The 17,915-nt window shown below is 47.1% G+C and overlaps 1 protein-coding gene across 1 annotated transcript; it reads left to right on the top strand.

Moving 5' to 3' along the window:
* Positions 1–15,554: 15,554 nt before the first annotated feature.
* Positions 15,555–17,466, top strand: LOC125526884 (GDSL esterase/lipase At1g28600-like). Its single transcript, XM_048691493.1, has 5 exons — positions 15,555–15,894; positions 15,984–16,196; positions 16,480–16,628; positions 16,719–16,986; positions 17,069–17,466. Exons 1-5 carry the CDS (start codon positions 15,630–15,632, stop codon positions 17,314–17,316), a joined length of 1,143 nt encoding a protein of 380 aa, XP_048547450.1. The 5' UTR covers positions 15,555–15,629; the 3' UTR covers positions 17,317–17,466.
* The last annotated feature ends 449 nt before the right edge of the window (positions 17,467–17,915 follow it).

The following is a 17,915-nucleotide window of genomic DNA, read 5'->3' as shown; positions in this document are numbered from 1 at the left end:
CTGAGGAGTAAAAAGAATCCTACTCTCCGATGTATATAATCCTAAGACTCAAAAACATTTTGTTCTAGACTGAACAATGTTAGCGATTCGATCAAGAAGGGGGCTCCTAAGTCGGGGAAGGCTCTGATTACCAACTTGTAACACCCACGATGCGGCTATACCTCCCACGTGTCGGGGCACAACTTAGAGGCATAGCCGCATGGTAGGTTTGTCGCAAGAGGGGTAATCTTCACACAATACCATGTACTGAATAAGAAAGGGATAAAGAGCTGGCTTACAATCGCCACTTCACACAAATACAAGTTAAACATACATCATCCAGAATACAATCAAGGTCCGACTACGGAACCAAAATAAAAGAAGACAATCCCAAATGCTAGATCCCCGATCGTCCCAACTGGGCTCCACTACTGATCAACAAGAAATGAAACAAAACAACGATCAAGATCTTCATCGAGCTCCCACTTGAGCTGGGTTGCGTCATCTGCACTGGTATCGCCGGCACTTGCAACTGTTTGGAAGTATCTGTGAGTCACGAGGACTCAGCAATCTCACACCCGCGAGATCAAGACTATTTAAGCTTGTGGGTAGGAATGGGTAGTGAGGTGGAGCTGCAACAAGCACTAAGCATATATGTTGGCTAACTTACACAAATAAGAGCGAGAAGAGAAGCAACGCAACGCAACAAGAAGCTAGAAGTGATCAAGAAGTGATCCTGAAACTACTTACGTTCAAGCATAACACAAGACCGTTTTCTCTTCCCGGACTCCGCAGAAAAGAGACCATCACGGCTACACACGCGGTTGATACACTTTAATTAAGTTAAGTGTCAAGTTATCTACAATCGGATATTAACAAATTCCCATTTGCCCATAACCGCGGGCACGACTTTCGAAAGTTCAAAGCCTGCAGGGGTGTCCCAACTTAGCCCATCACAAGCTCTCATGGTCAACGAAGGATATTCCTTCTCCCAAGAAGACCCGATCAGACTCGGAATCCCGGTTACAAGACATTTCAACAATGGTAAAACAAGACCAGCAAAGCCACCCGAATGTGCCGACAAATCCTGATAGGAGATGCACATATCTCGTTCTCAGGGCACACCGGATGAGCAGTCCATACAACTAAAACCAACCCTCAAGTTTCCCCGAGGTGGCGCTGCAAGGGGCTCTAGTTTGGACCAACACTCAGAGGAGCACTGGCCCGGGGGGGGGGGTAAAATAAAGATGACCCTCGGGCTCTAGAAACCTGAGGGAAAAAGGCTTAGGTGGCAAATGGTAAAACCAAGGTTGGGCCTTGCTAGAGGAGTTTTATTCAAAGCGAACTGTCAAGGGGTTTCCATAACACCCAACCACGTAAGGAACAAAAAATCAAGGAACATAACACCGGTATGACGGAAACTAGGGAGGCAAGAGTGAAACAAAAAACCAGGCATAAGGCCGAGCCTTCCACCCTTTACCAAGTATATAGATGCATTAAAGTAAAATAAGAGATAATAATGATATCCCAACAATAACCATGTTCCAACATGGAACAAACTTCAACTTCACCTGCAACTAGCAACACTATAAGAGGGGCTGAGCAAAAGCGGTAACATAGCCAAACAACGGTTTGCTAGGAAAGGTGGGTTCGAGGCTTGACATGGCAATATGGGAGGCATGATATAGCAAGTGGTAGGTAATGCGGCATAGCAATAGAGCGAGCAACTAGCAAGCAAAGATAGAAGTGATTTCTAGGGTATGGTCATCTTGTCTGAGATCCCGCAAGGAAGAAGAACGAGTCCATGAAGAAGACAAACAGACATAGTCGAACGGATCCTCACAACTCCGGAACGAAACCGAAGCTAACGAGAGAAGCAACCCGGAAAGAAGCAAGCAACATAGTAAACAACCATCACATAAACATGGCATGATGCACAACCAAGTATGATGCATGTCCGGTTTAAATATGCATGGCATGGCAAAGTGCAACAAACAAAACTACAAATTAAGTGGAGCTCAATATGCAACGAGTTGCATATTGACGGAACACCACATCAATTATTTAGTTCACTCCCGGTTATGTACTCAACAAAATTAAATGTTGGTTAACATGGCAAGAGGTGAAACATGAGTAAAATGCACAACTAGGCATTTTAAATGAGGCCGGAAACATCAAACAACAATTCCGGTAAAACCTCATGTGCATTAGCAATTTAATGCAAGAGCAAATTAAACATTTTAAAAGTTGTTATCATGATGCGGATGACATGTTCAAGTTTATGTAATTTTTATGAAAATGTTGATAAGAGCATTATGAAGCATTTGTCACCGTGGTGGAAAGAAAGGGTGCCACGGTGACGATAACAAAAATGATGCCACGGCAACGTTCCGATGATCCGACTAGTTGAGATGCCGATGCAAGAAACAAATGTGAGATGTGCGGAATGTGCAAGAGGTACAGGGAGTGATCCCTGATACCATGTGTCCCACGAATCAGTGGCAAAGAAACAAGTGACAAAACGGACACGGTGCGAACATGGCCAAACAGGAGCATCTCATACAACACATCACAAGCATTCGTCCACGGGCGGTCGTTTCGGCGGTTATACCTTCCAAGGGAGCATTCTCAGAGCGGTTCGAGTTTCTAGAGTAAGTAGTTGTTCTCGCGATGGTGGTGAAAGTAGCGGTTCTCGTGGGTCGTTGAGGAAGTAGTTGTACTCACGAACTTGTCGGGTCCATGGCGACGGTAGTGGAAGTAGTGGTACACGACGACGGTAGAGGTACTCACGATAGTCGTACACGAGTCTTGTGACCCAGGGTTCTTTGGGCAACGGTAGTTGTACATGGTTCATAGACATTCATAGTCATGGCGAGGAACTTGACGAAACCCAAGACGACGGAAGTTGTACATGGTCCACGAGTCATTGATCGTTCGGGGTCCGACTTGCGGATCTTGCCGACATGAAAGGGTACTTGGCGTTTTCGTAGAGGTACTCTCGATCTTTGTGACGTTAGTCGTTCCCGTTCGTTCGGAGAGGTGCTTGATGACTCCGAACCCTTCGCGGTCGATGGTAGTGGTACTTGGCGCAACGTTGTGTAGTCATGCTAGGTGTCAATCTTGGTGGTCTTGGATGGGTCCTCTCAACGTAGTTGTATAGTGCGGTGGGCTGGGTCCACGGCAACAGGAGGGCGATGGAGGTGGATGTGCTACTTGTGTGTGGCGAAGGCAGCGAGGCCATGGAGGCGCAACAACGAAGCAGGGCTCGCGAGCAGAGGAGGAAGTTGTGGCGCTGGTGCAAGGGACCTGGCGAGCTGGTCAACGCGGAGCGGCGAGGAGGCAGGGGCTCGCGACTCACGCGATTCAGGGGAGCTTGGTGCGACTCTGACGAGGGTCTGGCGGCGCGGATCCGACGGTAGAGGCGACGGACATGGCAGCGCTTGAGCTCCTAGTTCCCTACGAAAACGACGATGGGAGAGCGAGATGAGAGAGGTTCCTGGGAGGAGGACGAAGAGGAGGTAGGACGGCGAGGTCTCTGGCGACCTGCTGCTGGTCAGGACGACGAGGGATGGCGAGGGAGCGGCTGCTTGGGCCTCCATGGTGGTGCGACATGAGGAAGGAGAGGCCGGGGCGTCGGGGCCAAGCAGCGGGGGGGTTGGCGACGAGGATCCAGGCGAGGACGTCGAGGCGGGCAGCAGAGGCGCGATGCTGGTCGCGGGGGAAGGAGAGCCCGACGCGGGGGATCAGGCGCGATGCGCTGCTCCTCTACGTGCGTCTGAAGGCGGCGCAGGAGGGAGACGAGTGGGAGAAGGAGGGGATCGATCGGGAGAGATGGCTAGTTTTAAGCAGGGGCGCGGCTGGGCCTAGGGATGGGCCTTAGAGGCCGGCTTGCTGGGCTCTTTCCTCTCTCTCTCTCTCTCTCTCTTATTTACTTATTAAGCAGAAAGGAATTAGAGAGAAGAAAAAACAGAGGATTACTGAAAGAATTTGGACATGCGGGTAATTTTCTTGGACTCACAAAAATGAGCTTGATCCCGGAAAAATAGAAGTGGGCACACGTGAGATGTTGAATTCACACTCATTTGAATTTAATTCAAATGGTTTGAACTAGGACAAGGTTTAAGAGTGGCCAAAATATTGAGATTTTTGATGGAGCTCCGGAAAGTGAAGAAAGAATTTATGGGCAAAGTTTGGAGACCAAAAATTGAGATAACAAAGGCATGGGATAGTTTGCAAGTGTGTTATGGTTAATTCCAAATAAATGGAATAATTTTATTGTAGCTCCCCAATAGTATTGAGAGGCTTTAATATGTTATAAAGAGAAATCACAAGTGATTTCCCTCGATTTAAATGGACCAAAGATCCATGCAATTTATTTATTTGAGTTTAAAAAAAATTAAATGACATGATGGCATGATGACATGATGCAATGCAAAATAAATAGAGAAAGCAAAAAGAAACACACGGTGATCATGAAATATATGGAAGGCAACTGGAGCATCGGTCTTGGGGCGTTACAGAGGAGGAGGTGGAAAGAGACTCCCCGCGTAAAGGAAGAAGAGGGCGGCCTCCAAGGACCCTAAGGGGGAGGCGCCCAAGAGAGGGAAGGTGATCCTCTCGGACAGTTCAGACTCAGAGTTCGAACTAGTCCCCAAGAGACCTCCCAGGGTGAAGCCCCTGGCCGAATCATAAGTATTCAAAAATCTATGGTTTATCTTTGGTTTTCCTATTTCCATTATATAAGTTATTTTGTTTTTTGCCTTTCAGACCTCCACATGAGCTCCCGCAAACTCCATTATTGGAGGGGAACTCTCTGCCACCAGAAATGGCAGAGAGTGACACGCCGCCGCGAGCTCCCTCGCCTATCACCATGGAGGACGCTGAAGTGTCATCCCAAAGGACCTCTCCTAGCCGAGGGGGGGAGCGAGGCCTTCGAGAAAGCGTTTGAGGTTAATACCTCGGTCGCCGAAGACCTAGGGGGGACGACCCCCATGACAACCGACGGCGGGGAACCCCAACAATCCGGGCCCCAGCCAAACACCGTCCGGGAGACCAACGTGGCTCCGGGATCAGGCAAGTAGCCCCCTTTGAAAGAGGGGGAGGAGCATCAGCTCCATCGGTGACCTCCACTAATCCGGAGGCGCCCAATGCTCTGGAGGAAGCACTGCAGCGTGCTTCCATCGTGGCGGAGCACCGCACCCTGATGGGTGTGGTGGTGGTTGATACGTCCATTTTGTACAATGTTTTCTTACTATTATTTATAATGTTTTTATCCATAATAATGCTTTTCGGAGTAATTATAATGCCTTTTCTCTCATAATTTACAAGGTACACACCAAGAGGGAGAATTCTGGCAGCTGGAAATCTGGACCTGGAAAAGGTACGTCAGGACACCTATTCTGCACAACTCCAAACAAGATAAAACTTCACGGAGATCTTTTATGGATTATTTAAGAATTATTGGATCAAATAACTACCAGAGGGGGCCCACCAGGTGGGCACAACCCACTTGGGAGCTCCAGGGAGCCTAGGCGCGCCCTGGTGGGTTATGCCCTCCTCGGCCCACCTTCGGTGCCCATCTTTTGGTATATAAGTCATTTTTATCTAGAAAAAAAGGAGAGGAGTTTCGGGACGAAGTGCCGCCGCTTCGAGGCGGAACTTTGGCAGGAGCACTTTTGCTCTCCGGTGGAGCGATTCCGCCGGGGGAACTCCCCCCCCCCCCCGGAGGGGGAAATCATTGCCATCATCATCACCAACAACTCTCCCATCTTGGGGAGGGCAATCTCCATCAACATCTTCATCAACACCATCTCCTCTCAAACCCTAGTTCATCTCTTGTGTTCAATCTTGTTACCGGAACTATAGATTGGTACTTGTGGGTGACTAGTAGTGTTGATTACATCTTGTAGTAGATTACTATATGGTTTATTTGGTGGAAGATTATATGTTCAGATCCAATATGCTATTTAATACCCCTCTAATCATGAGCATGTTTATCATTTGTGAGTAGTTACCTTTGTTCTTGAGGTCACGAGAGAAATCATGTTGGAAGTAATCATGTGAATTTGATATGTGTTTGATATTTTGATAGTATGTATGTTGTGATTCCATTAGTGGTTTCATGTGAACTTCGACTACATGACACTTCACCGTATTTGGGCCTAAGGGAATGCATTCTGGAGTAGTAATTAGATGATGGGTTGCAAGAATGATAGAAGCTTACCCCAGTTTATGAGCTATTCAGTAAGGGACCGATTGGATCCAAAAGTTTAATGCTATGCTTAGAATTTATTCTTAATACTTTTCTCGTAGTTGCGGATGCTTGCGGGAGGGTTAATCATAAGTAGGAGGTTTGTTCAAGTAAGAACAACACCTAAGCACCGGTCCAACCACATATCAAATAATCAAAGTGAAGGAAATATGCCCTAGAGGCAATAATAAAGTTGTTATTTATATTTTCTTATATCATGATAAATGTTTATTATCCATGCTAGAATTATATTAACCGGAAACTTAGTACATGTGAGAATACATAGACAAACATAGTGTCCCTAGTATGCCTCTACTTGACTAGCTCGTTAATCAAAGATGGTTAAGTTTCCTAGCCATTGACATGTGTTGTCATTTGATGAACGGGATCACATCATTAGAGAATGATGTGATGGACAAGACCCATCCGTTAGCTTAGCACAATGATCGTTTAGTTTGTTGCTATTGCTTTCTCCATAACTATACATGTTCCTATGACTATGAGATCATGCAACTCCCGAATACCGGAGGAACAATTTGTGTGCTACCAAACGTCACAACGTAACTGGGTGATTATAAAGGTGCTCTACAGGTGTATCCGATAGTGTTTGTTGAGTTGGCATCGATCAAGATTGTGATTTGTCACTCCGATTGTCGGAGAGGTATCTCTGGGCCCTCTCGGTAATGTACATCACTATATGCCTTGCAAGCAATGTAGCTAATGAGTTAGTTACGGGATGTAGCATTACAGAACGAGTAAAGAGACTTGCCGGTAACGAGATTGAACTAGGTATTAAGATACTGACGATCGAATCTCGGGCAAGTAACATACCGATGACAAAGGGAACAACGTATAATATTATGCGGTTCGACCGATAAAGATCTTCATAGAATATGTAGGAACCAATATGAGCATCCAGGTTCCGCTATTGGTTATTGACTGGACACATGTCTCGGTCATGTCTACATATTTCTCGAACCCGTAGGGTCCGCACGCTTAACGTTTGGTGACGATCGGTATTACGAGTTTATGTGTTTTGATTTACCGAAGGTAGTTCGGAGTCCCGGATTTGATCACGTACATGACGAGGAGTCTCGGAATGGTCGAGACGTAAAGATCGATATATTGGAAGCCTATGTTTGGGCATCGGAATGGTTTCGGGTGAAATCGGGAGTATACCGGAGCACCGGGAGGTTACCGGAACCCCCCGGAGGTATATGGGCCTTATTGGGCCTTAGTGGAAGAGAGGGAAAAGAAGCAAATGAGGCGGCGCCCCCCCAAGCCCAATCCGAATTGGGAAGGGGGCTGACCCCCTTTCCTTCCTTCTCCCTCATCCTTCCTTCTCTCCTAGAACCAACAAAGGGAAGGGGGTAATCCTACTCCCGGTGGGAGTAGGACTCCCTTGGGGCGCGCCTAGAGAGGCCGGCCCCCTCCACCTCCTCTACTCCTTTATATACGGGGGAGGGGGCACCCCATAGGCACACAAGTTGATCATTGATCTTTAGCCGTGTGCGATGCCCCCCTCCATCATAATCCACCTCGGTAATATTGTAGCGGTGCTTAGGCGAAGCCCTGTTCCGGTAGCAACATCATCACCGTCATCACGCCGTAGTGCTGACAAAGCTCTCCCTCGAAGCTCTACTGGATTGTGAGTTCGCGGGATATCACCGAGCCGAACATGTGAAGATCGCGGAGGTGCCGTATCTTCGGTACTAGATCGGTCGATCGTGAAGACGTACGACTACATCAACCATGTTGTCATAACGCTTCCGCTTACGGTCCACGAGGGTACGTAGACGATACTCCCCCCTCTCGTTGCTATGCATCACCACGATCTTGCGTGTGCGTAGGATTTTTTTTGAAATTACTGCGTTCCCCAACACAAAGTAGCGAACACAAATCGAACCAACATGGTGAAAGTGACTAGATGAAATTCCTGTGTACCCTCAAGAATGCTTTGCTTATCATAAGAGACTGTTTTGGCCTGTCCTTTACCTCAAAAGGATTGGGCTACCTTGCTGCACTTTTGTTCCTACTATCGTTACTTGCTCGTTACAAATTATCTTGCTATCAAACTACTCTACTACTTACAATTTCAGCACTTGCAGACATCACCTTACTGAAAACTACTTGTCATTTCCTTCTTCTCCTCATTGGGTTCGACACTCTTACTTATCGAAAAGAGCTACAATTGATCCCCTATACTTGTGGGTCGTTAGTGGTGGAGAAGGTTCAGTCTGCCAAGAGCGGACTGAACGAAGCCTTTACCAGCCTACTGACAGGCTTTGAGGTATGCGACGTAATGTTCTAAAAACTTTTCATATAGAGGAATATACCTATGCACAGACAATGGCCCCTGAGGCTCTGTCCGGTTTTTTAAAAGAAACTGGATAGAGGATCCACATAATATTCGAGAGAGCTAACATGCTGCTCTGTTATTGTAACATGCTTCCTTGTTGGCGGCAACCGCCCAGGCCGCAGAAGTTTCCAAACTCAATCAAAAGCTTCAGGTGGTTGATGAAGAAATCGACCGCATTAACAAGCGGTTCGACGAGACGCAAGGTATGCGTATAGTGTTAATAACTTAGTTGTATATCAGAAGTGATATGTGTGTTTAGAGGTTAACTCATTGAATGCTTTGATTATGATCGCAGCTGGCGCAGCCGAGGTCGAGACCCTCAAAGGCGCTCTCGCCCAGGCCAAGAAAGAGGCAGAGGCAAATAAGGTAGCTGCTGACAAAGCGGCCGCGGAACTAAATACCGAGCAACCTGCCCGCCGTCAACACGAAGCTCGGATGGCCGAGGTCAAGCAAGAGCTGAAGGATGCCATCCACAAATGTGAAACCTTGGAGGAGAAGGCTTCGGCCTAATCATTCGAGCTTGCCAAGGCTCTTCAAGATGCCAAAGAAATGCGAATCGAATCCCGGAGTGCTCGTGAAGAAATCCATCAGGCGAGGCAGATAGCGGCTAGTAAGGCTTTTCTTCTGCAGAGTATCTTTGGAGGTCAGAGATATGCTTTGCTTACCCGGGTGTGGAGTTCTCTAGGCGCGTTTGCGGTTCTTCCGATGAGTGCCGCCGATGCCGCACACTTCTTTCAAGCCCAGGAGGGGAACTCGACCGAGAAGTCGTTCTGGTCGCAATTTCTCGCGCCGGAGCACCCGACGCCTCTGAACGACCAGCTGAAGCAGCTGACGGAGCTGCATAGGGTGGCAGGCTTGGCCATGAAGGAGCTAATAGTCCATCTATGGCCGGCTGGGCCGATTCCTAGCAGCTACTTCGGTTTGGTGAAGTGGCTTGTTGACGTGCGACCTCGGATTGATGCTGTGAAGTGCTTGGCCTGCATAGAGGGAGCCCGGATGGCCTTCGCCCACGTCAAGATGCAGTGGGCGAATATGAAGGCCACCCAAAGGTGGCTAGGAGGCGCCCCAAGGGTGGCCGGCCGGCCCCCTTGGGCTCCTGCCCTCTAGCGCCCCCTTCCATGTATGCCTGCGGGGGGGGGGGGGGGGGGGGGGGGGGGGGGGGAGGCAGGAGGAGGTGCCCCTAATACGTCTCCGTCGTATCTACTTTTCCAAACACTTTTGCCCTTGTTTTGGACTCTAACTTGCATGATTTGAATGGAACGAACCCGGACTGACGCGTTTTCAGCAGAATTTCCATGGTGTTATTTTTGTGCAGAAATAAAAGTTCTCGGAATGACCTGAAAATCAACGGAGATTATTTTTGGAATATAGAAAAAATACTAGAAGAAAAATCCACGTTAGGGGGCCCACACCCTGTCCACGAGGGTGGGGGCGCGCCCCCCTGCATCATGGTCCCCCTGGCGCTCCACCGACGTCCACCTTGACTCCATATATTCACTTTCGGGGAGAAAAAAATTAGAGAGAAGGATTCATCGCGTTTTACGATACGGAGCCGCCGCCAGGCCCAAAACTCTCTCGGGAGGGCTGATGTGGAGTCCGTTCGGGGCTCCCGAGAGGGCAATCCATCGCCACCGTCATCATCAACCTTCCTCCATCACCAATTTCATGATGCTCACCACCGTGCGTGAGTAACTCCATCGTAGGCTTGCTGGACGGTGATGGGTTGTATGAGATTTATCATGTAATCGAGTTAGTTTTGTTAGGGTTTGATCCCTAGTATCCACTATGTTCTGAGATTGATGTTGGTATGACTTTGCTATGCTTAATGCTTGTCACTAGGGCCCGAGTGCCATGATTTCAGATCCGAACCTATTATGTTTTCATCAATATATGAGAGTTCTTGATCCTATCTTGCAAGTCTATAGTCACCTATTATGTTTTATGATCCGTTAACCCTGAAGTGACAATAATCGGGATACTTACCGGTGATGACCGTAGTTTGAGGAGTTCATGTATTCACTATGTGTTAATGCTTTGGTCAGGTACTCTATTAGAAGGAGTCCTTAATATCCCTTAGTTTCCAATAGGACCCCGTTGCCACGGGAGGGTAGGACAAAAGATGTCATGCAAGTTCTTTTCCATAAGCACGTATGACTATATTCGGAATACATGCCTACATTACATTGATGAACTGGAGCTAGTTCTGTGTCACCCTAGGTTACGACTGTTACATGATCGATCGCATCCGGCATAATTCTCGATCACCGATCCAATGCCTACGAGCTTTTCCTATATTGTTCTTCGCTTATTTACTTTTCCGCTGCTACTGTCACTATAGAACCATAAATATTACTTTTGCCACCGTTATCACTATTATCATATTACTTTGCTACTAAATACCTTGCTGCAGATATTGAGTTATCCAGGTGTGGTTGAATTGACAACTCAGCTGCTAATACTTGAGAATATTCTTTGGCTCCCCTTGTGTCGAATCAATAAATTTGGGTTGAATACTCTACCCTCGAAGACTGTTGCGATCCCCTATACTTGTGGGTTATCAGCCCCCCTTTCCATCCTCTTAGGTGGAGGGAAGGAAAGAGGGGCTAGCCCTTCCCCCTTTCCATCCCTAGGGACGGCGTCTAAGGGAAGGGGCGCGCCAGCCCCTTGTGGGCTGGTGCGTCCCCCCTCTTGGCCCATAAGGCCCATTAACCTCCCGGGGCTTCACGGAACCCTTCCGGTGATCCGATGACTACCCGATACACTCTGAAACCTTTCTGGTGACCAAATAGTATCATCCTATATATCAATCTTTACCTCCAGACCATTCCAAAGCTCCTTGTCATGTCCGTGATCTCATCCGAGACTCCGAACAACATTCGGTCACCAAATCACGTAACTCATATAATACTATATCATCAATGAACGTTAAGTGTGCGGACTGTACATGTTCAAGAATGATGTAGACATGAACGAGACGCCTCTCCGGTCAATAACCAATAGAGGAATCTGGATGCCCATATTTTTTCCTACATATTCTACGAAGATCTTTATCGGTCAAACCTTATGACAACATATGTAATTCCCGTTGCCTGTCGGTATGTTATTTGCCCGAGATTTGATCGTGGTATCTTCATACCTAGTTCAATCTTGTTACCGGCAAGTCTCTTTACTCATTCCGTAATACATCATCTCATAACTAACTCCTTAGTCACTTTTCTTGCAAGCTTCTTGTGATGTGTATTGCCGAGAGGGCTTAGAGATACCTCTCCGATACACGGAGTGACAAATCCTAATCTCGATCCATGCCAACTCAACAGACACCTTTGGAGATACCTGTAGAGCATCTTTATGATCACCCGGTTATGTTGTGACGTTTGATAGCTGATGCGGCTTGAACTACATCGGTATTTCCCGAAAGAGGAAGGGATGATGCAGCACAACTACGGTAGGTATTTCCCTCAGTGATGAGATCAAGGTTATCGAACCAGTAGGAGAACAACGCAACACTATGTAAACGGTATCTGCACACAAAGAACAAATACTTGAAACCCGACGCGTAAGAGGGGTTGTCAATCCCTCCCGGGTAAAAGATAGATTGGTTTGTAGTAGATCGGATAAATAGATCTTGCGGAAACGCAAAATTAAATAAAATAAAATTGCAGCAAGGTATTTTAGGGATTTTGGAATAATAGATCTGAAAATAGAAGCGAGTAAAAATAGATCTTAAAGCAAATATGATAAAGAATAGACCCGGGGGCCGTATATTTCACTAGTGGCTTCTCTCGAGAAAAATAGCAAACAGCGGGTAAACAAATTGCTGTTGGGCAATTGATAGAACTTCAAATAATTATGACGATATCCAGGCATATAGGCATCACATCCAAGATTAGTAGACCGACTCCTTCCTGCATCTACTACTATTACTCCACACATCGACCGCTATCCAGCATGCATCTAGTGTATTAAGTTCATGGCGAAACGGAGTACTGCAATAAGAACAATGACATGATGTAGACAAGATCTATTCATGTAGGAATATACCCCATCTTGTTATCCTTAATAGCAACGATACATACGTGTCATGTCCCCTTCTATCACTAGGATTCAGCACCGTAAGATCGAATCCATCACAAAGCACATCTTCCCATGGCAAGAAAAATTGATCTAGTTGGCCTAACTAAATCAAAGATTCGAAGAAGAAATACGAGGCTATAATCAATCATGCATATAAGAGATCAAAACTCAAATAACTTTCATGGATAAAATAGATCTGATCATAAACTCAAAGTTCATCAGATCCCAACAAACACACCGCAAAAAGAGTTACATCAAATAGATCTTCATGAGACCATTGTATTGAGAATCAAAAGAGAGAGAGGAAGTCATCTAGCTACCAACTACGGACCCGAAGGTCTACAATGAACTACTCATGCATCATCGGAGAGGTACCAATGAGGATGATGAACCCCTCTGTGATGGTGTCTCTATTGGATCTGGTGTTTCTGAAACTTGCGATGGCTGGAATTGTGTTTCGTCGACCCCCTAGGGTTTTTGGATTTTTCAGGGTATTTATAGAGCAAAGAGGCGGTGCGGGAGGCGGCCGAGGTGGGCACAACCCACCAGGGCGCGCCTGGGCCCCCAGGCGCACCCAGGTGGGTTGTGCTCCCCTCGAAGCCCCCTCTGGTACTTCCTTGGCCCATCGTGTGTCTTCTAGTCCAGAAAAAATCTTTAAAAAGTTTCGTTGTGTTTGGACTCCGTTTGGTATTGATTTTCTGCGAAGTAAAAAACAAGCGAAAAACAACAACTGGCACTGGGCACTATGTCAATAGGTTAGTCCCAAAAAGATATAAAGTTGCTATAAAATGATTATAAAACATCCAAGAATGATAATATGACAGCATGGAACAATAAAAAATTATAGATATGCTGGAGACGTATCAATAGCACACAAGGTATTCCTCCGGTATCGGGGAGTTGCATGATCTCATAGTCGAAGGAATATGTATTTGACATTAAGAAAGCAATAGCAATAAACTAAACGATCATATGCTAAGCTAACGGATGGGTCTAGTCCATCACATCATTCTCCTAATGATGTGATCCAGTTATCAAGTGACAACACATGTCTATGGTTAGGAAACCTTAACCATCTTTGATGCAACGAGCTAGTCTAGTAGAGGCTCATAAGGGACACGGTATTTTGTTTATGTATCCACACATGTATGTAAGTTTTCGATCAATACAATTCTAGCATGAATAACAAACCTTTATCATGAATAAGGAAATATAATAATAACAACTTTATTATTGTCTCTAGGGCATATTTCCATCAAGTCTCTGATTTGAATGTCTGGCTTTTTGAACATAAGGAAATGTCCGCTCTCATTCGAATGCATCTCCTTCAAGTGTGTGACCACATGAAACACTTACATTTGTACTGAGTTTGTATTGAGCTGTAACCAGATTATAGTCGCTCTATTATTCTGTTCGAGCAATATATCTGAGAGTGAGGCATAGTCACTAACAATGTTGAATGTATCTTTCATTTTGGTCATATACATCTTTATATAAGGGTGCAGGCCGGTGGGTGTCATCCCTTCATCTTGGTCTTCTTGCATTGCAAGCTTCCATTTGATGTTTTCCACTAACACTTCTAGGGCTTTTTGTTTAAATCCATATATGTTGAGCTCATCAACAGCATACAAGTATACCACGAAGAAAATCGTTTGGAAGATTAAAGCGTCGTTAAAGATGAAGATATTCGTGTGCTACTTAGACGGAGAGGTGATCCTTACAAAGGATAATCTGGCAAAACGCATAAGATAGAGCCACAAAAAATGTTGTTTCCCTGCCAATTTACCGCCCTTCTTTGATGTACAATCGATTTAGCTTTCAATCTCCCTCTACAAAAGGTTGTGTATGGGAGCAAGAACTTCCATGTGTAGTCGCCTTCAACAAGATACAACCAAAACGAATCTTGCCAAGCGCCAATAGAGATAGTGGAATTCCGTTTGAGAGGTCTCCAACCTCCAGACGGCTTCTCCATCTCCATCGTTTAAAACATAAACACACAAGTGCGGCCTAGATGCACTTTCAATTTTGAAACAGGCTTTCGGCCCGCTTTATAGATAAAGCACAAACCAATGTACACGGCTGAACGAACCAAGATGCACTTTCACTCCCTCCACTGACTAGTATAACTTATCCGTTCGGAAACTAGTTGGTCGGGTGCGCCCCAAAACTATTGTACACATCCATGAGGGAGTGTATACCTTACTTTGGACAATCTGAAATTGTCCTAACGACTGTTTTTAACGGAACAAACTTCATACTTTTTGTAGATTATCACGAGGGCTACATATAGAATCCGTACCTTGCGCTATGTTCAACTAGCAAAGGATCATGCACCTATGACCTTTGAGTGCAACCATTAGAAGATTTTAGCACAAGATACACTCAACCGATTTAGATGACAACCTAGTAATAAGTTATATATTTGTAATCATATCACGGGCTGATTGTATTTGTGCATGCTTTCATTTATTTATTTTTGTATCGGATGATTACTGGTATGATATTTTAACAAAAATGATTACGTGCATCGAATGATATAGAGGCCGGGGCTATTCTCATTATCTACCAGATTTCTTTTCAAGATCTATAAAAATCTACACGCACGCCGACTGTACTGTTTTAGATGAGCCTGTCTACGGGGGCAAGGGCATGCGCTTGGATGTGCAGTCGCGTTCAACAAGATGCAATCAAAACGAGTCTTGCCAAGCGCCTGGTGTGGCCGATGGAGATAGTGGAGTTCCGTTTGAGAGGCCTCCAATCCCCGGACGGTTTCCCCTTCTCCATCGTTTAAAAATGCAAACACGCACGCGCGGCTGCTTCTAGTAGATCCTTAAAGTAAAGCGAATTATGTCCATTAATCAATTCCCTGTCGCTGCCGACGTACATTGCCTACAAAACGAACCACACAGCTCCACACAAATCGCAGCACCCAAGGATAGCAGCAGACACGCACATACAGGAGATACGATGGGCCAATTTTCGCGGTTTCTCGTGGCGGTGGCGGTGGCGCTTCTCCCCGTCATCGGCGCCGCCGGCGGCGGTGGCGCCCGCGACCGCGGGACGCGCTACGCTGGCGTCTTCAGCTTCGGCGACTCGCTCACCGACACCGGGAACTCGCTATGTCTCGCGGCCACCCGCAAGGGCCCCTCCAGCCGACCGCCCTACGGCGAGACCTTCTTCCGGCGCCCCACTGGCCGGGCGTCCGACGGCCGCCTCGTCGTCGACTTCATCGGTGACCACTAACCACCAATTAAACCAACAGTTTCAGTATGGTAGTGCATTGATAGGCTCACGTAGACGTTGATCTTCTTGGTGGAGCAGCTGAGGCGCTGGGGGTACCGCACCCGACGCCCTACCTCGCCGGCAAGAGCGCTGAGGATTTTCGGCGCGGCGTGAACTTCGCCGTCGGTGGAGCGACGGCGCTTGGCCCGGATTTCTTTAAGAGCAGAGGGCTTAAGCCGTTCGTGCCTGTCTCCTTCACAAACCAAGCCACCTGGTTCAAGAACGTTTTGCAGCTTCTTGCCTCAGTTCACAGTAAGTAAACCCTACGTCCAGCTTGATTTCTACTAGTACTCTATTTTATCAATATATATATAAACTTATTTAATTACACGTGCGTTATATCTTTTCTAGCGATTTTTTGAGGAAAAACACGTGTGTCGTACCAGTATCTTTATTATTGTGAGGAATGACAGTACAGGGCTGCATGCATGCATGGTGTTGTGTAAAGGGCCTCCCTTTGCGAAGAACGCATGGCTGGTCGATTTGATAATCTTCTCTTTTCCATGGTGCGTGCATCGTCACCTTGTAATAACAGACCGTACGAGGATCATGGCGAGCTCGCTCTTCATCGTCGGCGAGATTGGAGTAAACGATTACCTCGTCGCCTTTGCCGAGAACACCACCGTCGAGGAGGCGCGGGCCTTCGTGCCGCACATCGTCGGCGCCGTCCGTTCAGTCGTGACCGTAAGCTATAGCCCACTCCCACGGTCAGTTCTTACCAGTGAGTCAAATAAAGCTGTGCTCCATTCCAACAGTACATGAGAATGCTTGCAGGAGGTGATCGCCGCCGGAGCGAGGACCGTGCTGGTTCCGGGGATGATACCGCTCGGCTGCGAGCCACAGCTTCTCGCCCTCGACCAAAGCAGCGACCACGACCCGGCGTCCGGCTGCATCAAGCCGCTCAACGACCTCGCCGAGCTGCACAACCGCGCGCTAAACGGCATGCTCCGAGAGCTCCGGCGAGCCAACCCGCGGACGGCCATCCTCTACGCCGACCTCTACGGCGCCGTCGCCGACCTCATCGCGTCGCCCCGGAAATACGGTACGCATGCATGCGCCAGCAATCATCAGCCACCGGCTAATCATCAGCTTTCTCCTGACCTCGTCTTCTCCGTCGATCTCAGAGTTTAGGGACAAGCCGCTGGCGGCGTGCTGCGGCGGGAGCGGCGCGTACAACTTCAACATGACGGCGTTCTGCGGCGCGGCCGGGACGGCGGCGTGCGCCGACCCGTCCGAGTACGTGTCCTGGGATGGGGTGCACTTCACGGAGGCCGCCAATAGGCACACGGCCTGCGCCACGTTGAAGGCCAACTCGCCTGCTTTGCTCGACTCGTGGACGGCGGAGGCGAGACGAAGGATTGGGTGCACCTAAGCCTAGGTCTAACTAAGACAGCGACAAAGGGAGTAGAGCAGTTCCGGCTAAATTAATCCTTGGTGCACGTGGACGCTCACCTGCAAAGGCATCTTTTTTTTAACACAATTCAGAGTCAAGCGCTCATATACATGCACATACACTTATCTCTATGAACGAACACATGCATATCCTATCCTATGAACACCTTCGAAAGACTGAGCCGACATATCATCTTGAAATTTACGAACTCACCATAGCCATCTCGTCGTCGAAGGGAACGTCTCCTCCCACTGAATGCGCATCGCCAAAAATCTTGAAATAAATTCAGAAATAAATGCGAGCATCAGGATTTAAATCCCGCTGAGCTGAGGATTCTACAGTCCCTCTAACCATCCAACCACAGGTTGATTCGCACCTGCAAAGGCATCTAACTAAACTTTTTGACTAGGCAGGCTGCTCGTGCTACCGTGTCCGGTGCATTTGTAAAAGAAAACGCGTTTCAATTAGATGCACACCGTGATTGTTTGAAGGAATTGAGAAATTTAGTGATCGCGCTTTATAAAGCTATAAGTTTCTTTGAAAAAAAGTCGATTTTAAAATTGTTCCTGAATTTTTAA

The sequence above is a fragment of the Triticum urartu genome, unplaced genomic scaffold (genome assembly GCF_003073215.2).
Source record: "Triticum urartu cultivar G1812 unplaced genomic scaffold, Tu2.1 TuUngrouped_contig_218, whole genome shotgun sequence".
Classification (NCBI taxonomy): Eukaryota; Viridiplantae; Streptophyta; class Magnoliopsida; order Poales; family Poaceae; genus Triticum; species Triticum urartu.
The sequence above is the reverse complement of the archived record's forward strand: the minus strand, read 5'-3'. Positions and strand labels throughout refer to the sequence as shown.